Below are 26,907 nucleotides of genomic sequence, written 5' to 3' on the forward strand. Positions count from 1 at the left end.
AGATTGGGTAAGATTAATGAAGGTGGTGGCTTTTGAGTTGAACCTGCCTGGATAGAGAAAAAGAATGATTTCGACAGGCAATGGTGTGCTCTGGGTTTACACATATGTGTGTGTGTGTCTGTGTGTGTGTGTGTGTGTGTATGCATGCACACATGTGAAACATGGGAGGCTGGAGATTATTGAGGCAGGAGAATAAAAGAGAGGGCTTACAGTGGACAGAGTAGTGTGAGCAAAGGCACAGAAGAGGTAAAGTACAGCAGGGATTCGTGGAGCAGGGAGTCATGCATTTTCACTGAATGGGAGGGCAGTGGGACACGAGACTGCGAGGGGAGTTTGTATCTTGCGTGGAAGTTTGTGGGGGATTTCCCCTTGTATCAAATGGGATTATTCTCACTTTCTTTAAAGCACTGTCATAAGAAAAAAAATGAATTTAGCACACACATTTCTTGAGTTCATCTGCCAAATTTAATGGAGTATATTTAAATGTCCTGATTTTAAGATATTGAACTTAGGTTGCTTACTTCATAGATGATCTCATAGGAAGGAGATGTCGCCCTGTCTGTTGGCCATTGTCTCTCGGCTTCTGCCACAGGGCTAAGTTGAGACCATTTTGGGGACGGAACCTGAGAGGGCAAACAAAGCTTGACACTGAGTGTACAAGTGAAAGGACTTATGACATTTGAATTTCCTGTCATTTTAACATTCAGACAACCTGCTCTGCAAGCTGCAAAAAGGATAGGTAAATACACAGTCACAAAGTAAAAGGGAGAAAAGATTCTATAACCAAATCCAGTATTTTTCTCTTATTGTCAACAGGATTTCCAAGTTCTCTATTAATTCTATTCTGTCTTCCTCAAATCTGGAATACATTAGGTATAGAAGCTGTGTCTTGCTCTTGAGCTGGGCAGGGCTAGTATTTGAGCATGTCAATCTGATAAGTGCAGTGAAACCAAATCACATTTTTGGGGGTCCCAAACTGTTCTTATATTCACTTACTTTGCTGTTAAGTGTAAAATGCAGTACTTTTACTTGGCTTTTATAACTCCTTATCAGATACATTTTTGTTGAATGTAGCTGCAAAAGCTCAGTAGTTCAGTTTTGAAGATTTTGGAATTACGTGCATTGCAAAAGAATAGGTGGGTTGTTATTTATTATTCTGGAATTAATTTGCCTGTAAGATGATTAGAAGTGCACAGTGTCCTGAGAATAAGATATACTAATGGATGGCATGATGATTTAGGCTTTTAAATACACTTAATTTGAAAAATTTGGTTTCTGACTGGTTGCTAGGTATCAAAATATCAGAAGCCATCTTTGTCCACTGCAGACCTAATGGCCCTTCTGTGTTCCGTAAGCACTGTGTGCCAGTGATGAGCACGGGAGAAAGACAGTCCTTGTGGGGCAAAGACAAATGCAATAATGACCTTTCCACCAGGGTAGTAATGGGACTATGTGTGTTCAGACCACTGCAATGCAAAATAGGATGTTGGGGTTTGGAGAAGGAAGACCTTGTCAGTGGCAGGATTGGAGAAGGCAAGCTGTAGGAAGTGGTTGTTTTTGATCTGGGCTTTGAAGCACAGGTGGGACTTGGACGGGCTGAAAGTGTGGGGAGGGTGAAGTGAATCTTACGGATGGAGGCAAAGACAGAAAATGTTAGTATGAGTATGTTTGTGGAAAGGCCAAGGATTGGGTTTGGCTGAAACATAGGGTGCGTGAAAGGGAGGAGGCAAATAGCTGGAATGGAAGGTTAGGGTCAGACAGGGAAAATTTTAATGTTAGACCAAACAGTGTGGATTTTATTCTGTATCCAAGGTGGAGAAATTTCAAATTATAATATAGTAGGATCACTACAGTTAGAAAAGGAGGTGAGCATAAGGTGATAAAGTAAATGATTAGAGGTACCAGAATAAAGCTGCTGTAAGGGAAGGGTGAAAGGAATTTCCCAAAAGAAGCATCACTGAATTGAGTGGTGAAGGAGAAGAAGTTAATCAAAGGCAGGAGGGCCTGGGAATGGGGAGGATCCAGCACAAGCACTTGGAGCCTGTAGGGCTTTAGGCGTGATGATACTCGGGGTTCAGAGTTTCTCTTATGGTAGCTTTTCTCCTTTGCCCTTTTATTTAGATGTAATCATTTTTCACCTTTTATTACACACCACACTCACCTGCTTTGCTACGTACTTTTGCAGCCGGAGAAAACCATTGTTATGACACCAATTTGAAATAATTACAGCCAAGTGAAAGGATACTTGCTATTTTGATTCTCATTTTTTTTTTTTTTTTTGTAAATTCACCATTTAGGCATCCTGGGTCCCAAGCTAGTTAACTGTCTTCCTTTTCCTGTAGCACCCTAGAACCTCAGATTGGGATCCCCTGAGGTTGCTATAATACAGCTCTCCTGGAGAGGATAGATTGCATAGTCAGGAATGCTACTATTTCAGTGTTAACAAAATGAGGATTATCTTCTGCTCTATGAAGGACGAGAGGGGGTTGCTATTGGAATACTTTGACAGAGAAATGTAAATTTAGGACAGCATTTTTATTGTAGCATTGCTTTTTATTGCAGTGAAACAGTGAGATGAAACAAACTACAGGTAAATGTCAGTTACTGGTCATATTATTCCAGTCCATGAAAACATTTTGGGAACTGTTTTTAGGTGACACTAATCATCTAGAGAATGAAATTTATTATGGGATAGTAGTTTTGAAGATATTATTACAAATGATACTGTTGATAGAATAAATCATTATGTAACTTTTAAACTTGGGTATTACATGGTTACTTTAGGTGGCATGTCAATTAAAACGTTTTTCAAAAAACTATTGGATATTACTTAATTTAAAAAATCTAATATACTGCTTTCTTTCTTATATTCAGGACAGGGTTGTTTACTCCAGACATGGCATTTGAAGCAATAGTCAAAAAGCAAATTGTAAAGCTGAAAGGGCCTTCCTTGAAGAGTGTAGATCTGGTAATACAAGAATTAATCAACACTGTTAAGAAGTGTACCAAAAAAGTAAGTTTGAATTATTTAACTTTCCAACAGTTAACTTTCTAGTTTACCCATCTTTCCTACAGTGCTATATAACTCTCGTTCCCTGACTTTGTTGTAAAAGGTAGTGTATTTGCCCAAGGGGAAGGATTGTGAAAAGTATTGAGTGGGAACTGCTTTCATGGTAGATGGGCAGAGATTTGTCTTCTATCACCCATGCCAAACAGGGTTGTTTAAACCAGAAAGAGTATATTTTAGTCAGTTAATTGTTTTCCTTGTTGTCTTAAACAGGTAAATATCACCTTAGAACAATTTGGTGAATTCCATAAACTAATTTTTCTTATGGTGTGTGGATGGGGATAATTGTCAGAGGAAGGGAATCATTGACATTGCATATATCAGTAAAAAAAAAAAATTCTTCTAAGTTTTAAATGAATCCCATTTGAACCTGGATTCTGGGAAGCAGCAGTGTGGTATAGTACTTAAGACCCCAGGCTCTGAGGTCCAATTACCCAGATTCAAATCCTGGCTCTGCTACTTACTTTCTGTGTGATCTTGAGTATTATACTTAATCCCTTAGAGTCTTATAAATTTCTTTCACAGAGGATGATAATAACAACAATCCTACTTCCGTGAGAATTAAACAAGATGATGCATCAAAGCCATGGGAACACTTAACACATTGATTAATCATACCAAGTACTCAGGAAATGATGGCTAATCTACAAATGGCCATTTTATTAGCATCCAGTACTCTCTACTGTGTGATATTTATTGAATCTATGATGTAGAGTAGGAGGGGGAGAGACTTCCTCCTCATGGGAGGGTCGTGGAGGAACTGTGCTGGATTCTGTCCATTCTGTGGGGGCATGAAAGGGGTACCTTGTGTTAGAACATGTGGGAAGGAAGTTGGTGATGATGTTTAAGGTAGGGCAGGCCTGGCCCCATGGCAATTAACACTGGTACTGATTTCTTGAAAGTGTAGATAGTTCTGGTTTTGTAGGTTTTGTTACCCTTCCCTTTCTGTATGGCTATGAATAACCTCCCTGAACAGCCAGTGGGAAAAAAGGAGAGACAGAAAACGAAGATGAATATGAATTTGGTTCCCAGTTACCTGGTTGAAAAATTCAGATGAAGAAAGTTGTAAGTAGTGAAAGAGGAGAGCTGGCTAAATCCCAAGATGCCAATGCTAAAAGAAAAGGAGATAAGGGAATTGCTTGGGGCCCAGAGTGGCTCTGGAGCTTCAGACTTTTTTTCTCGACCTCTAATTATTCTTCTACCTTGTTCCTTAACGTACTAGTGTTCTCCCTTGAAAATGAGAGAAAAGCCATTAAGATCTAAGGGACTGAGGAAAGGGAAGAGGATGCACATGGAGAGGGGAAAAAACCCAATCTTTACACCAGGTGTCCATTCAAAAACTCAAACCCCACTGATAATACTTCACATTCCTTTTGTCCTTGCCTGACTTCAACATGCAGTTGCTCTTGCCACCTGTGTGGTTAAAGATCTCCTAATTGGCCTCCTTGTAGGTGATGCTGAATTAACTGATGTTGCATTCTCTGTTAACCACAGGATTGCCACTCTCAGTACCTGGATGTTTTCAGCCACAAGCTTTCCTTTAGATTGCCCATGTGCTCCCATTCCCACCAGGAAAGCTGGCTTTTTCTCAAGGGCCCATTGTGTTGTGCTTGTGTTCAAGTTTGTTTAGCCAGTCATATTTCTTATTTTAATCATGTAGTTGAAATGAAGAGTAAATGAACTGATCAAACACAGAAAAGACTTTGAGTTTTGTTTCTACAAACATGGCTTTGGAAAGACTTGATAAAAAAGCTTTGCTGTTCATGAGGTGTAGGCAGGATAATGCTTAAAGAAGATGGGGGAGAGTTATAAAAACCTAGATGAGCTCTGCATTCAGATTGTTTCACAAGTGTCTTCAGGTTCTCCCTATGCTTTAAAGAGAGCCAAACTGGAAATCATAGATGAAGGATGTGGTTTATGTAAGACAGAAGACGCATAACTCCAATCAGCAGACCCATATGCAGAGAACAGGCCCTTGGCCTCACATCAGAAGATTGGCACATGTGTGTATATTTATGTTTTAAGTTATATAGAGTGTTTATGGTATGTATGAGTCATTTTTTTTTTTTTTATCATTTCCCATTGTATCCAACTTGCAGGAAAACCAACAGTCAGTCCTGATGACATGGGAAGAGACAACTTGTTCGTGGACACTTTTTGGCTTCTATTCTTTTGCTCTTCACTCTTTGAATCTCTCTTTCCATTATGCTCTCTGGATCAGTGGTTGTTGTGTATTTGTCCTGTCTTCTCAAAACATTGTATAGTTTGTCTTAAATAAAACCTCGCCTTTTCCCTGAGATTACTGCTTACCCTTCAACTCTCTTCCCTGAAGAATATTTATTGGCTTACACCCAAGGAATCTAAGGGCCTGCTTCAGGCTTGGCATCTGCCTACTTACTCTGTGGCTTCCAAACACTGTGCTTTCAACTTCCTGTAAAAGTCTTCAGTAAAGGCCCCAATGGTACCAGCTCTACTCTTCCCTTCTTTTCACTGTTACCATCGCATCTTAGTCACTCCCTTGCATTCATCAAGATATTTAGAGCCTCATTTACATTTTTCCTCTTCATTGTAAATTCACTTTCAACTTGTATGACTTCAGTAGAGACTGTGTAGAAATCATATCCAACACCCAGGAACTACTGTTCTCCAAGATCTCTGACTCCAGTGGCTTTCGATTCATTCCACACTAGCCTGATACTTCCATGACCTCTTCTGGTCCTTATCTTCATTGACAAATGATTTACCAGGAGAGCCTCCAGCACTTTCAAACTGTAAGCCTAAGGTTTTCAGAATGCTGGTCACCCCTCCTAAGTTCTTTAGGTTTTAAGTTAGTGAGAAAATTAGTAGAAAAGCTTAGAGGAGGATTGAAATTTAGTACCCACTTTGCTGCTGATAAATCTAGATTGGAAAATGTGTCTGGAACTTGCTGCTGAAGTGGTAGCCTCCTGTTACTTCCTGTTCCTTCAGTAAACCTTAAAGGTCACAGTGGTAGAAAGAGTTAGATGTGCACCCATAAGAGAGACAGAGTATTTGGGCTTGCCTTACATCTGCGGGAAAGTAATCTAGTAAAACTGGGAGAGCCACATGTGAGTAGTGACTTAGGGTACCCACCCTGCCCAACAGAGAGCTGAGGATTGGTGCATGTCAGGTTCTCACTGTCTTACCAATCAACATGTCTTTCTCTGTGTGTGTGAGCTGAAGAAAATAATAGAAGTTTCTTCCATAGGGCTTCCCCAGGAGGGCAGAGTGTTGATGAAAGTTCCTACTATGAGTGAGATGTGCAAAGTGCTGTGGAAGAGCAAGTGAGCAACAGTTCTTCCTTCTACCTAACATTCTGTCACAAGCTCCTACCCTTCCAGTTTTCTCTCTCCTTTGCTCTCCTTATAACCACTCTCTGCTCATCAATTTCATTCTTATTTTCAGTAATGATTTCATAGAGAAGATAGGGACCAGAAGTGGGAACACGATTTTCCCAAACTTCCTGGTATTCCCAACCCTGTCCCTCCTTTCCTCTGTCTCTGTTGAGGTGGTCTCCCTGGCTGGGGTTGGGCTCCTCTCTGTACTCTCACCCTCTTAAGGAACTTATCTTTTGATTTTTCTATTTCTTAAATCATCACTTTCTCTATCACATTAAAAAATAATCTAACTTAAAAGTGGTACCAACAATAACAAAAACCTATCCACTACTTTATTCTCCTTTTCTTCATGTGCAGCCTTCTTGGGAAAAAAGTAGTTCGTATTTGCTATCTTTATTTTCTTATCTCCAGTTAACCCATAACTCTCTGAAATGTGACTTGCACACCACCACTCCATTGAGTAATTTTGGTGAAGGTCAACCAGAGACCTGATCGCCAGATGTAACACACACTCATCCCTGATGCTGTAGGCCTCTCTCTCTCTCTCTCTCTCTCTTTTTAAAAAAGATTCTATTCATTTATTCATGAGACACAGAGAAAGAGAGAGGGACAGAGATACAGGCAGAGGGAGAAGCAGGCTCCATGCAGGGAGCCTGACGTGGGACTCGATCCCCGGTCTCCAGGATCACACCATGGGCAGAAGGCAGCGCTAAACCGCTGAGCCACCAGGGCTGCCTGGCTACTCTCTTTTTGAAGCTGATACCCATCTCTCATGGCTTCTCTTCCATCCTTCTCATGATCCCTCCTCTGTCTCCTTTAAGAGATTATCTACTTTTCCTATTTCTGAACGCCAGAGTCACACAGAGCTTACCCCAGGTTTTCTTCTTTTTCTATCCTTTTTCTCTGCCAGGTCATATCTCCCATGGCTTATATTGGTGATTCCCAAATCGATAGCTCCAGCTTCAGCCTCTTTACTAAAACAGTCTACTCTACAGTCTGCTGCCATTATTCTCTTCTGACTTATAGCCCTGAACATTTTTTTTTTTTACACTAAACTATTCCAGTGGCATCTTAACTGGTCTTTCTACTTTCTGTCTTTCTACTTTTTGTCTGGCCACCATCAAATTCATGCTCCCCACTGCTGTCAAAGTGGCCTTTCCAAAATACAGACTATTTTGCCTGTTCCCTCAAAATTACGCAATGGCTCCTCCAATCTTGCAAATAAAGTATAAATCATTTACAGTTGCTTTTAGTTTAAATGTGATACTTCTTGAGCTATGTCTATTGGTGCTTTGTGCTTGCTCCAGCCATTACAAGTGATTTGCACCACCCTCACGGAATTTTCATGCCTTTCCCATTCACACATGTGATTCTCTTTGTTTAGAATGTCTCCTTTGCCTCTTGCCTTCATCTGCCATCCCCTCTCATTTTTTTGGTCCAACTCAATTCTCATCACTGTCCTAAGAAATCTTCCTGCAGGGCCTCTGTGAGTCCTCTTCTGATCTCTGCCCTTACTCCCTTTACAGTGCTTTAGTTGGCACCCTATGTTTACTCCTATCATGGCATTTATGATGTTACATTGTGGTTTGTTTGTAATTTATTTAAGTGAACGTCTCCTCTTGTTGATTATAAGCTTCTTTAAAAAATGCAAAACTGTGTCTTTTATCTTCTTGTTTTTGGCATCTAACATAATGACTAACCCCCCAGCAGAGGAATTCTATAAATACTTATTAACAATTTAGAAATTCTAAGTTCCCCTGACACTAAATAAATCTGTACTTGGTTTTAAAAGAATATTTTAGTCATTTCTTTTAAAATAATCAAATTTGAGCAGGTTTTCTTTTCCTTCTTTCTCATTTTGATGTTCTTGACTTTTGCCCTCATTATGTCTACCTTCAATTTCTTTTACTTTAAAACTGCCCTAATTAAAATCTTTTGCAAAGCAAAATAGCCTTAGTTAAAGTTGATTATACCAGGACTTTATTACTTTTGAACATGAGCCATATATAACGTGATTATGTAATTTATTGTCCAATGTAGGACCCTTTTGAGATTGAAAGGGGGAGCTATTCATACATTCAGTGGAATAGTAGGAGTAGAGTGGACTACCCCAGGCAATCTGAAAGGCATAGTTACTCTAGCTGTATTGTGAATATATGTGTATGCACTTAGAGTCTTAAAACAGTACTTTCATTTACAGTATTTCTCATGTTGAATGTCTTATGTGTAAAATATTTAATTTTTTCCCCTTAAGCCACATAAATAAACATCAATGAAAAACATGGGATTTATGTTTGTTCAAGTAACAAAACACAAAGCTAGACTTCTAACCTGGGGGAATGCAATCTTCTTGGATATTTTCTCACTGTTGTCTCTGGAGCACTAGAGGACAAGGCAAGAACATTAGAGCTTTCTGAGTTGTTTGGCTTCACTCCAAGGACATGGAAATTTCAGAATTTTTCTGGTGGGCATCAGCTCTCAGCTGCTTTGCTTTAACCCTAATTCTCCGGTGCACCATTGAAGGGTCCTGAGGTTCTTTCAGGAAGCGCTGAGAGGAACATCTTGTGTTTTTAACCACAGTTTAGCAACTGTGCCATTTATTGGCCTCTTGGGAAACCACATTCTTGGATTGCCATCATACCAATTAATTGATTTTTTTTAAATTTTTTACTCTGCTCAGAAAGAAAAAAAAAGCTTTGCAAGGAAATAGAAAAGATGCCTTAGTTGGCTGTAAGAAAGACAAGAAAATTTTTTTCATTAAAGAGTGCTATTAGAAGAAATGCTGAATTTTGTGGCTAACTTAGGTGAGTCAATATCTTTCAATGATACCCATACTGATCAAGTGAATCTAAAGTCCTTAGCATGGCTTTCAAGGTTCCAGTAATCTTACCCCTTTTCATCTCCTAAGCTCCTCCCACTCTCCCTTTCCTTGGTCCATTGCAGCTACACTGGTCTCCTGGTTTCTTCAACAGGTCAAGGATTTATGATGGTGGGGCCTTTGTACTTCTCATTCTCATTGTTAGAAATATTTATGTGGATCACACCCTTGCTTCTTTTTAAGTCTTTCCTCAAATGCCACCTAATCAAAGTGTTTCTCTGACTTTTCTATCTACATTTATACATGCCTCCCTTCAAACACACACACACACATGCATCACTCTTCATCTACTTACCAAACTTTGTTTTTCTTCATGGCACATATGACCACATGAATTATAATAAGTATGTCTTTTGTTTTTTTTTGTTGGACAATAAAGGGACTTGAAAAATATAAGCTGCATGGAAATAGGGACTTGGTTTGTTCAACACTGTATTCACAACCCTGAAATAGCCAGGTTTTAAATAATAATTATTGAATGGATACTTGAAAGAATAAATGGATCATATCTCATAGATGTGATGGGTTATTATCCATTTGACTAAAGTAGCCACTTGATTACCTTCCATGAAAGTCTGTAGGAGAATAGCTGCAAAGCATCATGCTCTAATAGGGCTTTCTTTTATGTCTGGATAGATCTGCTGTGGTTTCTACTCTACAAAAAGACTCACATTTCACCTCCTCTAATGGCTAGCTGGCTAGTCAACAAACTATTGTGTTTTGCATATAATAGATGCCTCATATAACTCAGGTTTCAAATCAGGCTTATTAAAGTTTGAACCTTTCATTGGATATTATGGGGATTCATGCCTGGTGCTTGGCTTTTAAAAGATAGGAATTTCATCTTTTTGTTATTGTTACTTGTTTTTAAGCCCAGCCCCTGCTTTTTTTTTTATTGAGCTATAATTCATATATAACATATTAGTTCCAGGTGACCACATAATGTTTCAGTATTTGTATATACTGTGAAATGTTCACCATAACTGGTCTAGATAGCATTCATCCCCAAACATAGTTACAAGAATGTTTTCTTGTGATGAGAATTGTAAAGATCTACTCTTAGCAACTTTCAATGGTCACCGTGCTGTACATATATTACGTCCCCAGGACTTATTATTTTGTAACTGTAAGTTTGTGCCTTTTGACACCCTTCACCCATTTTGCCTGCCTAGGCCCTTGTCAATCACCAATCTGTTCTCAATGTCTAAGCTCAATTGTTGTTATTGGTTCTTAGATACTACAAGATTCTGTAAGTGCAATCATGCAGATTTGTCTTTCTCTGTCTGACATATATCACTTAGCCCCTGCTCTCAGGGTCCTTCCATGTTGTCACAAATTATGGAATTTCTTTTTTTAATGGCTGGATAATATTCCAGGATTTTTGTTTTTTCATCTCATAATTCACTAAAGAATTTGTGATCTTTTTTTTTTATTTTTTTATTTTTTATTTATTTTTATTTTTTAAGAATTTGTGATCTTTATAATTAATTCTTAATTTGTAATTTTCCCTGGCCTCTGCTTTTCCCCTTACTTTCTGTTTTGATTTTTCTTTTTAAACTGCTCATTAATATGCCTACCAGAGGTAAACTTGAAAAGAAAGAAAACGAAAATCTGATTATTATCTTCATGTGTTTTGAGACAGTGTCAACCCCATCCCTGGCCTCCTGTTTTAGTGCGCTCTGAATTACTTAATGAGGCTGTCTTTTCTGAACACCTTTCAGCTTTATTTCACCCAATGTTATACTTTTATTTTTATTCCTTGGCATTTGCCAACTAATCCTAGAGTCCCCATTTCTCTGCTTAGAAGTGTTATGGTGAGAATATACCAATATCCCATACATGTTCTTCCATCATATACTTTACTATTTGTAGAAAATATTTGAGGTGTAGAGATGTGGGATTTGCCCACTTGGAGAAGGAGGGTGAACATTTTTCTATCTCTCTGACCATTTTACCCAAGGCCCCCTCAATGGAACCTGGTTCTCTTCCCCTTCCACCAGCTTCAGTTAGGTCTTGTGAGACTTCCTATATGCTACTCCTAAAATAAGAGAACACTTGATAAAAAATTTTCCCATTCACAATTGCTAGAAATTGCAACTTCTTGACCTCTTTATACTGAATCATTTCTTATCCTTGATCACCTTTGTAAATGTAAATCCTTCTATTTTTCCTTTTTCATAATATGTGTATTATTATTTCATAATAATTATAGGCATTTTCTTATTTCCTGAATGAATCCAGCGTTATGCTATACACAAATGCTAGGGATTTGGGGGCAGGTTTTAATTCACATAAATGGAATAAAATTATTTTATGTTTTAATGGGCAGCAAAATCATTATTGCTGCTCAGTTTGTAGTGAGTGGCCAACATTGGAAAGTTTATGGCTTTTGGATCAAAACAGAGCCCATACCTTTAGGTTAGCCAAACCAATCAACTCAAGTCATGGGCATAAAAAAATTTTGTTCTGATCTTTGGTTTATTTTTTTGATTTATGTTTAGTATGGAACTATGAACAGATGGTACCTAATAACCTGACTCTTTGCTTAAGGCAGTGAACTAGTTAGTCTTGAAGGTGTGGAAATCTTTCCTCATCTTGTGTTTGTTCCAAGAGAGACGTAATAGCATGGCTCTCTTGGTCTGATTAATCAATGGTTAGTAACTTTTATAAGTGTATAATTTTTGTTTTATTGGATAGAAAGACCATTCAAGTGATATTTTTCCGCTAGGGAAAAATGTGACCTATGCTTGAAAGTAAATTTTTATATTGAGGTGCCACCAATAGAATTAAACACTACCCTAAATAACACTTAAAATATTGGATTTTGTTAATACATGTTTTGTATTAAAAAAAATACCTAATATTCTTTCTCTCAGACCATAATTAAAATCTTCTCTCAAAAAATAAAAATGAAAAAAATCTTCTCTCAGAATTATATATTTAAAGTTTTGCTTTCTAACATCATATATATTACATTTTTTCTATATTGAATATTCCTTAAGAGTATTCAGTGTGATTTTAACAATAAACTGTATATTTTATTTATTTTTTTAAAAAATGTGTTTATTCATCAGAGACACAGAGAGGCAGAGACATAGGCAGAGGAAGAAGTAGGCTCCCCACGGGGAGCCTAATGCAAGACTCAATCCCAGGACTCTGGGATCGCAACCTGAGCCAAAGGCAGATGCTCAACCACTGAGCCACCCAGGTGCCCTAACAAGAAACTGTTTAGAAGTAATTTGTCATTTGATCGATGCTCAGCTCTGTCTGGAAGCTTCACTGTTATGATTTAAGCATCAAATCTTCTGAGACCTGCTCAGAGTAGGTTTAGCCACTTTTTTGTGTGTTTTCCCTTGATTTTTATAAAATATTTCTCTCTAGTATGACAGTATCTGTAAAGTCAACCTGCCACTAAGACTGGTTTTTAATATCAGGTAGTTTGACAAAAACTGAGCATCAAGCTGGCTTATGGCAGTTGCCCAATGAGTGACTGCCTTGAAATGAATTTAGGAATATAGAATTAATATAACCAATAGCAAAGTCTTAATTCCTTGATTCTGTATAAATCAATTTCTAGAATATTTAAATAGTTAATAGGGGAATAAATGTCTAAAGATGATGTCTTCTAAATCAATATTATTTTGGCATACATGATTACAACTTTGATGATTTTGACAAAGTAAATATATTCTTACAACTGTAGCCTTTCAACTCAGTGTTAAGAACAAAAGAGATTGCAAACTCTAATGGTTAAAAATGGTTGAGGAAACTGATTGTGCCTTAAATAATGACAAGGAAGAGAGGTGAGGAATTGAACTAAGTGATCAGAGTCAAGTATTTAAAAAAAAAAAACAAGCAAACAACAGCAACAAAAAAAAGGGTTCTGCAAACTGAGCAGGAATTCCCATTGACTAAGCTAATGAAATGAGTGGCAGGAAGCCTGATCAGAGATTATTCAGAATATGAGTGGGGCATTTACCTTCCTCATATATATTATGAGAAGAATGGGGTCTGAAGTGTTACATTTGAGAGCCAGCAATTCAAGCTAACATTTTGATTCTTAACCGTCTACAGTCTTTCCAGATCAACCAGCTAGATAGAAACTGTAGCAGCTGCATAACGGCCTTTCAGCAGTGCCTACATCCTGCACTGCTAGTGTCCCCTTCAGTATTTCTCCTCCTTTGCCTCCATGAGGGCGGTTGTTCCAGTGTGTTCTTTTTCCTTTTGTTCCAGTTAGAATTTAGGCTCGTTTACTTTCCAGTTGTCTCAATTGTAGGTACTAAGTTTTGCCTGTGGTGGGCTCCTTTCCTGGTGAAACTAAGCCCTTGGGCAGTAAGCTTGGAAAGGTCAGGAGATACACACACATACAGAACATCAACCCTCTGCCAAGGCCAGGAGATGGGAAGGTTCTTGGATGATTCTGATTCTTGGGATCCTCTTGCCACTTTGGCCTTTCTCTAACTTAATGATAGCTGCACACTAGCCTGGGGTCCTTCAGCTGTCAAGTACTTTGTTTCTGAATAAATATTTATAGTGCCACTCTTCAGTGTTGTAAAAATAACTTTCTGCTATCATCTATTTTCTAAACGCTGTTGAAGGCATGCGTGTCCTGCTTAGTAGACCACTATTACTTGGGCAGTCACTTTTCTGCAAGAGTACGACTCTGTACTTGTGTGGCTATTATCAAAAAGCATGGGTGCACTGTTAGCTTGGGATGCCCTGAGTGCAGAGGAAAAACAATTGCTCTGGTAGCTCAGGGCAGGATAGTGATTTGCGTCAGATATACCACTCAGGTTTGCCCTAATCAAAAAGAATGATTTGTTTTGATCAGCTATCTCTTCTATACTGAAAATGCTTTACAGGCCTCACAAAAAATTACTTACACTATTCTCAGAGTATGAATGGACTTCTGGGATGATAGAACTTTTCCTGGAGAATGCTTCCAAAACTTGAGTGGAAGCTCCATTTGTATCCTACAGTTATTCATGAAATAAGCTCTCAAATGAGCATACATCTCAGAATTTAGCTACGTGTCTCAGGAATGAGGCAATGGTTTGGTGATCTCATGGAGAGGCACTGGGCTGTGATTTTGGGGGTAATCAAGGCAGCCAAGTCTCTGTGCTTTTATTATGATGTTATACAAGCCCTCTATGATCACTGTAGAAAAATTTGGAGAATATAGAGACATATGTAGAAAAAATGGAAATTATGTATAATCCCATCATTCAAAGATCTACACAAAGACTACAAAATCTTCATAAGATTTTGTAGTCTTTGTGTAGATCTTTTACTGTGTACAGACAATAGACTTGCAGCTTTAGGAGGCTTAATATTTATATGTGATTTGTGATTATGATGGTTCCCATGAAAATTGCAGTTTGTTGTCTAGTTAAGAATATGTGCATCATGTATACTGTAAAGTTGATGTGTACAATGACCTTGTTTGACCACAGAGCAGCCTTATCTCAGGGTGGCCTAGTTCTAATTGCTTAAAAATTAGGAGAAATGTTAGGTGCTACAATATTACTCAAGAATTTTGATATTTGTAAGGTCTCAGGCTATATCTTTGAAGGGTATCAAAGGTATATGGTAGCCTGTGACTATGTGTATGTGTGTGTTTGCTTGAATGTAATCACGTTATATATTTAGTGCCTTGATTTTCTTCACTTAGTATTATAAAAACTTTACCATGTTATTAGATATTATTTAGGAATTGGATAGAATGAAAAATTAGGTATTGCATATTATTTGGATGGTTAATTGTATCCCATTCGTGGATCTACTTTAACTTTTATTTAATATTGTTAGAGACTTAAGTGGCTTAAAGAGTTTTGTTTATTCATTTGTCTTATTGTTGCTATTCCAAGTAATGCTGTGATGAATGTCCTTATTATTTTATCTCAGAATCCTGTGGAATAATTAGATCAACACATATATAGTGGATGGCTTTAAGATTTTTTGGTACATATTGCCAAATTGCTTTCCAGAAAATTATTCTCATTGTCCCTTCCTCAGAAAATTTAAACTGTGCTAGTTTCAGGATACCCTCATCTGCATTAAGGCTTATGGAAATAATTAAAGCAGTTTGACAACATAATAGTTATTATCTTTCTTTTCATTTCTTTGGTCATTTGTGCAGTTTAATATTTTTCTTCTGCTTATATATCATTAAACTTCTTTTTTTAATAAAGTCATATTGTTTGCCTGTTTTTATGAGATATTAGTGTTATTAATTTGTAAGTGCTTTAAATAAGAATTGCAAATAACCTTTGGTCTGTCCTAAGTCATGAATTTGCACCCTTCTCTCCATTCTACTGCAGCCATCCCAGACCCAGTTGCCATCATTTCCTATCTGAATTGCCTCAGGAGCTAAAATTCATAGCAGGCCTGCAAGGATCCCCCTGATCTGATCCCTGTTTGTGTGTCTAGCTTAACCATCAAACCATCCTCCTCACTCTCTGCTCTAATCTACCTTTGCTTCTTTTACCATTCATTGTTTCTGTTCCACATTGCCTTCACATGTGTTCCTATGCTAGACAGCTCCATTTCTGCCACAACTGTTCCTATAACTTTACCTGACTAAGCCCTTCTAGGTTAGGCCTCCTTAAGCCTCCTCATAGCTTCCCATTCTTCTTCCTTACATTGAAAATAACTATGATTAATTCATTCCCTTTTGCAAATTAAATTTTTGACAATTATTGGCATAATTTAGATGGGATGAGTGATTGAAATGAATTATTTCTACAGTTATGCTAAAAAGTATGTACACACAAACACATCTGTTAGGAAAGGATTTTTAAAAAAGTTATCTCTGTGGTTCATGGAATGTATCATTCTCAAAGATTAGTGTACAAGATGATGGGCTCTGGAGTCTAAAAGCTTGGGTTAGAATCCAATTGGAATCCACCAATTCTGAGCTGTTTACTCTTGGGCAAGTTACTTAACTTCTCTGTGCTTTGCTTTCTTCCTCTATAAAATGGGGTTAATAATAAAATCTTTTATGATTGTTGAATAAGCTAATTCATGAGGTGTTTAGCACACAGCCTAGAATATGGTAAGTACTCTATAAATGTGAGTTATTTTTCTCGTTTTCATCCTCATTTCCATCTTCTTTATCTTTGAACTTTATTAAGTGCCAACTCTTTTTAGAGCATAGTACTAGATGGTATTTGGGTTTCTGGTTGTTGTTGTTATTTTTTCCTTCAGGGAATTTCTCTACTAGTTGTTTCCTATCATATAATATCGTTATTTTGATTATAGTTTGCAGAGCTCCTTCTGTCACTCTGCCATTCTTCTTTCGTATATTTTACTTTTGCTTCCAGATTTGTGATATGTACATTCTGTAAGATAACATAATTTATCATCTCTGCTTCTTTTTTTGCAGTATAACTCTTTGAGTATTAACACTCAGCTCTGTTTCTCTTAACAGCTGGCAAACTTCCCCAGGCTCTGTGAGGAAACTGAAAGGATTGTAGCCAACCACATTCGTGAGCGAGAAGGGAAGACAAAAGACCAGGTGAGGGGAAGCTTCCGTAGTGGGCAGGGTCCTGGTAGGAAGTAGAAGGTTTCTCTAGGGCTGTCTTCTGGTGGTCTCCAACAGTTGGCCTGTCTCTGAATGGAAAAAAGTAGCTGAGAAAACAACCACATATTTTTACTTTTACTTATTTATGGATTTTATACATGTGTTGCTATGCTAATCTCTTGTGTATGTTAAACAAGTATAAAATCTTTAGAAGGATGATATTTCAAAAGCAGTAATAGGAATTGCATTACTTTTTCCTCAGTGCTCCATGGATCATCGTGTTTGTCCCTAGCATGTATACACCCTACTTTGAAACCAAGAATTCAGAAACATAGAACACTTTTTCTCTGAGCAGGGGTTCTTAACTTTTAATGGGCCCACAGATGGGTATCAGGATATTCATAAATTCCTAAAATGTTCTGCAGAATGTTTGGTGTTTTCGATTTCTTTTCTGAAATGCTTATCCATGAAACCTGTGATTGGAAAACAATGTTTAAGAACAGCGCTTTTAAACTTTTTTTTTAAAACATTTTTATTTAGTAAATGTATATGGCTTGTAAGGAGTGGCCTTAAAATTATCTTCTAATCCTGTTTAGCTCCATGAATTCAAAAGATTATTTTATGTAAAGGTAATTCATTAGAAAAAGGCTAAGGACTATGTGAAAATAATAAAAGCTTCTTAAATTTAGGTGGATTTTATTCTTATTTATAAAACATCATAATGGGAAGCACAAAGGTTTTCAAGTGCTCTTGGATTTCAGGACACAGCTGTGACAGCATGTAGAGGACACTGGACTCAGGCCATGTGTTCTCCACAAAATAACAGCATGTTCTTGTGAAAATCACTTCTCAGGACTGTTGTTTTCTCATGTACAACATTGGGATGTTGGTCTGTGTGATCTCAGAATTCCCTAGAAGTTAGAATTCCAAGATTTTTGTGCTGCTTAGGTGATTTGGAAAGGCTGAGAGGGGGAGCTAGGGGGGAAAAAGGAGAAAGGCAAAATAGAAAAGTGAGACAAACTGTAGGGGGAGAGACACAGGCAACCTGCCCCAGAGGGTGCATGGAGAGAAGGTAAGGGGCGGGTGGGTGGGGGAGGGGTGGCAACAGAAAGTGAAGAGACAGAATGGAGGCCCAGTACATTGGAACATTTGTGACTCAGTAACAGCTTGCTCTCTGCTCGAGCTAAGGGATACATTGCTACTAATTTTTATCATTGTGCTTTGAAAGTTAATTGAACATTATTTATAGTTTGCACTTGCTTTCCAGCTTCCACACCCTTGGATAGCTACAATAGCCAAAAGAGGAAAAAATAGACTTTATGACTTGGAGATAAACAAATCAATGTTAACTCATGGGCTAATGAAATGAAGCGTAGGGCCAGATATAAAATCCTGCCACCAGAAATTCCCCACACATCTAATGTCATAGCTGCTATTGGACCAAGAAAACTTAAATTCTAGTATCAGCTATACTCCTGACTTTAAGTCAGTAAGATAACTGTTTTAATTTAATATCTTTATAAAATTCAAAGGAAAATATGTCCTAACTCTTAGGGCATTTTACATTCCTCACCTAGGAATGTAAAAACAGTATTGGAGAAAAAGTAGTACAATTATTATAAATTATAAGCAATTGTTAACTTCTTCATTTTCATGTTTTAGAGATTTTGCTTTACTAAAATGTTATACTCAAATTTAGCATTGTCATTAAGACTGTAGGTTTCGAAAAAAAAAAAAAAAAAGACTGTAGGTTTCGGTTCGGACTGCCTGAGTTTGAATCCAAGCTCTCTCATTACTTTTTGTGTAAATAACAAGGTACTCAACATTTTATATACTTCAGTTTCCTTATCTTAAAGTGGGGGTGACAATGATGGTTAACTCAAAGCCATTTTGTGAACATGAAATGAAACAATCCAAATACAGCTCTTAGTTCTTCATTAATTTTAGTTGTTATCATCTTTTTTTCCTAAAGAGCTATGACACATAATGTCTTATGAGAAAGAATTGCCTTTTTCTGATTTCCAGAGAAATTGTCTTCCATCTGCCCCTCTGATGTAATGATGAATTCATCCCCCCAAGTGGGAGATAAGGGGATGGAGCAGGTGGCTCTCTCCTAAGTGATGTGACCATTTCAAATGGCCTGATCTGACAGTTAATCAGTCAACTCCTTGAAAAAGTTGGTGCTTGATGCCTATAATGTAGACCTATGCAGCACAGTAGAAACATGCATGATCTTGATAATGTGAATATATCAGTTTGCGTAGATCTCACATATGAGTTCTGAACTCTGTGTTGCTTGGGGTCATATGATGCTTCTGAAGTAGCTGGTCAGAGAGGGGCCCATTTTCCTCCAGCCTCTGTACCAGAAGTGCCTTGAAGTGTTCTTGCAGTTTTTTCAGTTTTTAAAAATTTTAAAGAGATTATTACTAACCTCTGCTCTAGAAGCTTTGTAGGGAGAAATTCTTCAAAATTAAAAAATATGGGAAACCATAAACCTGTCTGTGAACTTTTTTCTAAAATGCATTTTAAAAAAATCTATGTGTGTACCTATTATACCAGATGTTTCCATACATGTAATTGCATGTGAAAATGGCTGACTTTGTGGGTGATTACTGCTAGCAGAGGCAGCTTTACTTTTCTTTACTAAATATTCAATAACTGTGGGTAAAAAGGCAGTGAGAAACTCTGAGAAAGTGAAAAAATGAGAAAAAAATGTACTATTTTCCTTTTCATCCCCCACATGCGACCTGGCTCTTTTCCTAGGATGAACACAGACTCCCAGTTTCCAGGAATATGAATGAGAGCAGCCATAGTTTTTATTTTTTTTCTACTTTTTTCCTATACTGTAGTCCAAGTTAATGTGGATGAACGGCCAAGATATTCATGACAGCCTTTGGCAATGTTGAGAATTATGTAGATATTTTGCTCTTTATGGTGGCAACAATTTATTTGTGCTTAAACATTATGGTTTATTGATACAAACTCCTGGCCAAGTGAATTTGGGAGTATGACATTTAACAAAATCTGGCTTCATTGTAGGGGGAATAGAGGCAATACCACAGATAATCTAATAATGATGATTCCTCCTAACTCTTTAGTTTTATTCATTAAGAGAAGAAATGAAATTGTGTCTTATAATATGAAACTTTTTCATACAAGTATTATGTTATTTTGACCTATTAGTGCCTTTACCTTGACTTTATGTTTTGTAGTAGGGATGGATTTGGGGTGATCCATTTATTCTTTTTGTCAGGTCCCCTTGGGACTCACAGCAAGATTTGATCAGATGACCAGCTGAGATTAGCCATGAAAGCAAAGCCTCAGAGCTCATAGCTTTGGGTAGTGAAAGACAATAGTAAGTGGCCATGAAATAATTATATGGTAATAAATTGCTCCCTTTAAAGTCTCCTTCATGGCTGGTAAAAATAATAAACTTATAGCCACAAATACTTAACTGGGTACCTACTGTGTATATCATGCTACATTCTGGGCATAAAGTGGTCAAGTAAGCCTCCATGAAACTTGCTTGCAGTCTTGCAGGGAAGCAAATCAGAGAAATGAGGCTGGGAGGTGTGGAGACAGGGGGAGAAGCATACTCTCTGCTGAATAGGGAGCTGATGTGGGGCTCCATCGGGGGTCTCTGGGATCATGATCTGAGCCAAAGAAGACATTTAACCAACAGAGCCACCCAGGTGCCCCCCCTTTTCTTAAGATTCTATTTGTTTGAAAGAGAGAGAGAACAAGCATGAGTTGAGGGACGGACAGAGAGAAGGAAGCAGACTCCCTGCAGAGTGGGGAGCCCATAGGGTTGGATCCCAGGACCCCAGGATCATGGACTGAGCCAAAGGCAGCCGCTCAACCAACTGAGCCACCCAGGTGCCCCATGGGCAGGGATTCTTAAGTATTTTTTTCTATCAACAAGTCTCAGCGTTCTAGAAAGAAGGAACACAACTGGGAGAACAAAAGGAAACAGAGGAACTCTGTTTTGAATATTTCTGGAATAGAATTATCTTTCTACAGTTTCTAGTTGGTTGTTCCACCCTCTCTTGTTCTAAGTTCTCTTATCTCCTATTTGAAGAATGTTTTCTACAGAGGGACTTTCAAGATCTCTGATTTGGAGTTTATAAGCATCTTGTGATTAGAACATTTTCATATTTCGTGTTTACTGGAACATGCATTCAGTTCATTCCTTGACAAATCTTGATTGAATGTGCATGATGTTCTAGGCCCTGGAGATAGAGCAGTGGATATGGCAGATGGGGCCCGTATACTGAACAGGTAGATACTTATGTCAGCTGATGGTAGTGCTACAAAGGAAAATAAGGCAGAGTAATAGGATATGAAGAGAGTGCTGTTAGATAGAATGGGCCAGGAGGTGATGAGGTGATCTCTTAGCAGAGAACTGAATGAAGTTTTGCTTTTGATAATGAAGCCTAGTGATCTCGAGGAAGTTTTCTATTTATTTGTATACTGCCTTTTTGAGTTGTTTGATAAGATGTTTCTTCTGCTTGCCTAGAAGGATCTTAAAGAGATACAAGAGAAGAGGAAAAACAAGAGGTGATATTGTTATTTCATGGCTAAAATACAGTTTCTACAGGAGCAGGAAGCTCTGAGCAGCTCCTCACTGATACACACATGTCCTTTTGGACATTATGCCTACATTTTAGAAGATGAGAATAATTCTAGGTTCTATGTTAAATAGGCATAGAGTACCTGCCTATAAATTATAATACTATTGTCTTCATGGGGGACTCAGACTTTTGAGGTAGATTTTTAATTTCTGAATTTAGAGTGAAAATTATGAGTCTAATGAAAAGACTTAATGCAACTTTTCATTTTAACTGAAGACCTTTTAAAAAATTAAATGAAGATAAATATTTTGTGGGCAATTACTGAGTTTTGTGTTTGAGAATATTTACAATGCATTTTCACTGAAGTGTTTCTCTTTGACTTATAGGTACTATTATTGATTGACATCCAAGTCTCCTACATCAACACCAATCATGAAGATTTCATTGGGTTTGCAAAGTACGTGAAACACTTGATTGCTGCATGCATTCCTCCTGCTGATTTGTTGAGAATGCACATTGCGAATTTCTGCTACAACCATACTACTCTTGAGAGCACATTCTGTGTCAGGATTAACTCTGAGTCGACCATGTAGGAGGTCTGAAGCTCACGGCCATGAGGCCATGTTTTCTCGATAACGTAGTTGGCTCTTTCATTGTGTGCCATGTGAAGTCATATGTGTCTTAGATATTCATTGTTTTTGGATGATGGTCTGCAGTTTGTACTTGAACTCTCATAGATAAGCAGTAACAGATGCACATTTAAAATATGTTTGGGAACACTTTCTCACATAAATTTGAAGTATCAAATGCAGTTCGCAGGATACAAGCTATTTTAACATCCCTAAATCAGAATATAGAGGTCTGTTGTTTTTTTTTTTTTAAACTACCCTTTGTAAACTTAGATGGAATCTTTTTGGATGAACATGCTCTTTTCTACAAAGTGTGTATACTTTATTTATACTTGTCTATATATTGCTATTCTATCATACATGTATTCTGTTATATTCTAGTATTCTATTACTATATTCACAAATATTGTCATATACATATGCTTAGTTATTTAGGGTTGATTATTCATCATGTGACATTTTCAGGACCCCGAATTTACCATTTTTTCCTGGCCTTTAGTAGAATCAGTTTTTGTTTGCTTTTAAGGAATTTTGATTCTAACTCTAAAATATATTTGTGTCATACATGGTTTCAAGTATATAAAACACAGTCTATTTTATATAAAATACAAAGTAAAGGGGCCTATGTGCTATTACTATATATTCAAGAACAGGGACAAATAGAAAAATATAATAACAAAATGTAAAACAAATTTATCTAATTACACTCTGACTTAGAAGTAACAGATATGTAGGTCATGTAAGCTAAACCAAACAGTGACTTGAGGAATTTATAGGCATGTATTAGGGAGCAAAGGCCCAATTATCCAAAAGAAAATTGTCTCATTCTAAACTTGGCTGTGATCATGATGGCTTAACCAAGGGTGTATTATATTTTGCATCCATCGTGTGGTAGATTTGTTTTCCTCCACTATTTCTGTAACCTATGTGTAAAGTTGTTAGAACACAGTGATGAATATGTTCCTTTGGCCAATTGTCTTTTTAGCCACACTACCCACTCCAACTTCTAGATAGGTGTTTTCTCACAGGCATTTCATATAGACCTGCTCCCCTCTCTTTTAGCCCCTGTGGCTCTCACCAAGTGCAGTGCTCATTTCCTTACACAAAATCACAGTAGGAAGAAACCTAGACTCTGATACACCTCTCTATCCTGGCCTTGGAAGGGGGGACTTGAGAATTTCTGCCCGGTCTCCAGCACACTCAGTGAACTCCATGTGGCTGGTGCCAAGTACCACACTTGTTGCTATTGGGGAAAATATACAAGAAAAAGAAAAAATATGTTTCTGTCTTGAGGAGCTTGCCTAATAATTGAAAAGTAGAGAGAAACACATGTAAAAAGTTAAGCCAACACATTCTCCATTTACTTCACTTGCTTCTTTGAGGAATTTAAAAGAACAAAAAATCCTTGAGCCATTTGAAATAACAGGAATGCTGCCTTTAATGTTGATTTTTATTGGTTACAAATGCCTGTTAGTTTCTTATAAAAATGTAGCAGATGTAGATGTAAACTTGACACTATAGTTTAAAAGTGGAAAGGATGTTGCAATGTTGCCCTGTTGTGGTACCTGATTCAAGGAGGAAGCAAAAATCATAAGGAGTTTGGAGGGATTCATGATTCTCTGAACAAGTTTTGTACTCAGTGCTACAATTTCATCTCATCCGTATAGTCAGTTTTCTTGAAACTTCCCCCTCCTTCTCCAATTATTTATTTGTTTGTTTGTTTTTAAAGATTTATTTATTTTAGAGAGATTATTTTAGAGAGAGATCATGCGTGAACGCAGGAGGGTAGGTTGGGGTAGGGGAGGAAGAAAAGAGAGAATTCAAGCAGATTCCCTGGAGTGTGGAGCCTGATGTGGCACTTGATTTCATGACCCTCAGATCATGACCTGAACCAAAACCACTTTGGTTGTTCAACAAGCTGAATCACCCAGGTGCCCCATACTCTTATTTATTTTTAAAGATAAATGGTCTAGAGTTACAATATTTTCTATTTCATAAACTGTTCACTATTATATTGACTAGGTTTCCAACAGCATATAATTTTGCAAATGTAAATACTTTCAAACTCAACTTTTTGATGCAGTCTCTCTGTAATCCAGGTGACTGCCCCATTTTCCCAGCAGTGAGATAGGCTGGAACTTTTATGATGTTGAGGGAGAAAAAAGAAGCATTGTTCAAACTGCTTTAGGCACCTAGCAACTATGCACATTTTTCATCTAATTTAAACTGCACATCTCAACTTTCTTTTAAAGGACTAGCCTAAGAGTCAGCAGTCTGGATAATTTTTCCAGGATTTGTCACTGGTGAGCTTTGGGTTTTGGCAAGTCATTTAGCCTTTCTGTATCTCAGTTTACTGCTCTATCAAATGGAATAATAAGTAATCCCTGTCTTGTGTACCTTTCAGGATTGTTGGAAGATCAAATTAATGAAGTTATGGGAAAGTGCTTTTGAAAACTGTGGTGTAGTCTATAAAAGTGAGAAAGTGCCCCCCCTCCACACACACACAGATACACAGAGGAATTTGATTACTTTAGGTGTACCATTTTACTTTGTTATGAAATTTATCATGATTGGAGTATGATTGCCACTGGAAAAATTTTTTAGTTGCTGATATTATCTCTAAACACGACTCAGAGGTGAATGTTCTTTCCATTTGTATGCTGAGTTGGAGTACATTTCAGTGTGACATGGGACAATTATAAATATGAAGAAATGTTCATTTCAAAATCACTTAAGGGGTTGTGGTATTTTTTTGTGCTTTTAAAAATTAAAAAAATATGGTTGTAGCTATAAATTTTAAAGTTGGCAGGAATGCTGTTTCCATCAAAGAAGAAAAGTCAAGCCATATTTGAAGACAATTATGTAAGTATTTTTAAGTTCCAAAGATAGAAAATTAAGGTCTGGAGTTGAGGAAAATAAGCATTTATTTCATGAAATATTTAGAGAGTTGCCAAAAGAGGGGAACCACCTCTCAGATTTATAGGATGTTGATGGACATAGCATTTTACACACATATATATTTTTTTCAATTGGGATGACATTTTGGGGATCCCTGGGTGGCTCAGTGGTTGAGCGTCTGCCTTTAGCTCAGAGCGTGATCCCGGGATCTGGGATCGAGTTCCACATTGGGCTCCCTGCAGGGAGCCTGCTTCTCCCTTGGCCTGTGTCTCTGCCTCTCTCTCTCTCTCTCTCTCTCTCTCTGTTTCTCTCATGAATAAATAAATAAAATCTTTTAAAAAGGTTGGGATAACTTTTCTTAAAATTAAAAAAAAAAAGAAAACAAATTGCTAAAATTAGATTAACAGAATATTAATTCTCAGAGTAGTGCCCAGACTTCCCCTTTCTGCTGTAGGCCTTACTCTGCCATGCTGAATGTGTGGAATTTTTTTTCATCTCCTAGCTATTTGTCAAACACGGACCGTAAAATATGTACCATGTGTAATGTATCCAAGTAAGCACTGCTGTAGGCTTGCTTTGGAATTTCCTGATTTCTGAAAGCTTGATCTTTATATTATAGTTTCTGAATCTAAAAGTCCAATATTTCGGAAGAAAACATCAACTTGCCTCATGACTTAAGGATTTTAATTGATTATCTCTGTTGAAAAAAAAACTAACCCTACATTCTTTCTTTCTTTCTTTCTTTTTTACACAATACTAGGTTTTGTTATTTAAGAAAACGAAAGCTACTCCAATTGTTCTTTTATTCACTTCCCCTCTTTCTCTGTAACCCTGCTATATTTGAATAGAAAGGCAAGCTTGTTGGCTGAATGCCTTGGGAAGTGAACTTTCATATTTCTTGTGCTCTTCTTCATTTGTTTCATGGGCACAATTTGCCTTCCATCTATAACCTATACAGTCCAACTGTTTAAAAGAAAAATAGGCTCTAGATATAGACCATCAATAGTAATATCTCTATGCTGCGAGTGGCAGACCAGGTCCGTTTTTCAATCTGCTGGGTAGGTCTCAGCACCTGTTTTCTCATAGTTGAAAGTGTGCAGATTTCAGTTCCTTATTATATGAGTACCAGGAAAATTCTATTGGTTGTAATATTCATGGTATCTCCTTTCTGATCCTCTGGAGTGCCTTTGTTGCTACTTAAAAAAAGATTTTATTAATTTATTTGATAGAGAAAGAGTAAGAGCAAGCACAAGTGGTGGGGGGCAGCAAAGGGAGAGGGAGAAGCAGGCTTCCAACAAACAAGGAAGCCCATTGTGGGATTATGACCTGAGCTGAAGGCAGATGCCTAACTGACTGAGCCACTCAGGTACCCCTGTTGCCATTTTATTAAAGGTGGTATATGGGAACCTTGGCATCAAATTCCAGAGCAATGTTTTTTTTCCCCTTTTTTTCCCCTAATACATAATTATATTATGTCATAAGGGTGTTTTTAGTTCCTATTCTTTAACACAAAAATGTTCTCTCTCTTGTGGAATCAAATTTTGGGTATTATAACAAGATTGATTATTCTTTTGACTCATATACAAATTCAGGAATTAAATGCTTGGTTGCTTTACTGGGACTGGTATCAGGTAGAAATACAGGGTTGAACAACTTGCAAGGGCATCATTAATATCACTTATTCAAAAAAAATCACCTATTCAAATAAGTTATGAATTCTAATGTTTTAAGCACCATTTTAAAAATCAGCAGACTTCTACTTTTCTCTTTCATTCTCAAATCTGTTATTTTGAACATTATCTTCATCTCTGAAGTGGATCTTAGAAGGTGAGTCATCCTTCTTTGATAGGCCCCCAAATCCTGGAGGATTTTCTTGCATAATATTTAGCCTGTGACTTCACTGAAGATCTTGCAGGGGGAATTGACATTATGTAGTTTTCTTTCCCTTTTGGCTTCAATCTGATTGGATGGAGCCAAGCTGGGATG

General features: G+C 37.4%; 1 protein-coding gene across 17 annotated transcripts in view; it reads left to right on the forward strand.

The window, feature by feature from the left end:
* Positions 1–26,907, forward strand: part of DNM3 (dynamin 3) — a 563,024-nt gene that overhangs the window by 219,799 nt on the left and 316,318 nt on the right. For all 17 annotated transcript variants that reach the window (XM_072733034.1, XM_072733032.1, XM_072733026.1 and 14 more), the window contains 3 exons: positions 2,875–3,013; positions 16,731–16,817; positions 21,781–21,851. In XM_072733034.1, the coding sequence (XP_072589135.1) occupies positions 2,875–3,013; positions 16,731–16,817; positions 21,781–21,851 (297 nt within the window). The remainder of the gene's footprint in view (positions 1–2,874; positions 3,014–16,730; positions 16,818–21,780; positions 21,852–26,907) is intronic.

This window comes from Vulpes vulpes, chromosome 13 (genome assembly GCF_048418805.1).
Source record: "Vulpes vulpes isolate BD-2025 chromosome 13, VulVul3, whole genome shotgun sequence".
Classification (NCBI taxonomy): domain Eukaryota; kingdom Metazoa; phylum Chordata; class Mammalia; order Carnivora; family Canidae; genus Vulpes; species Vulpes vulpes.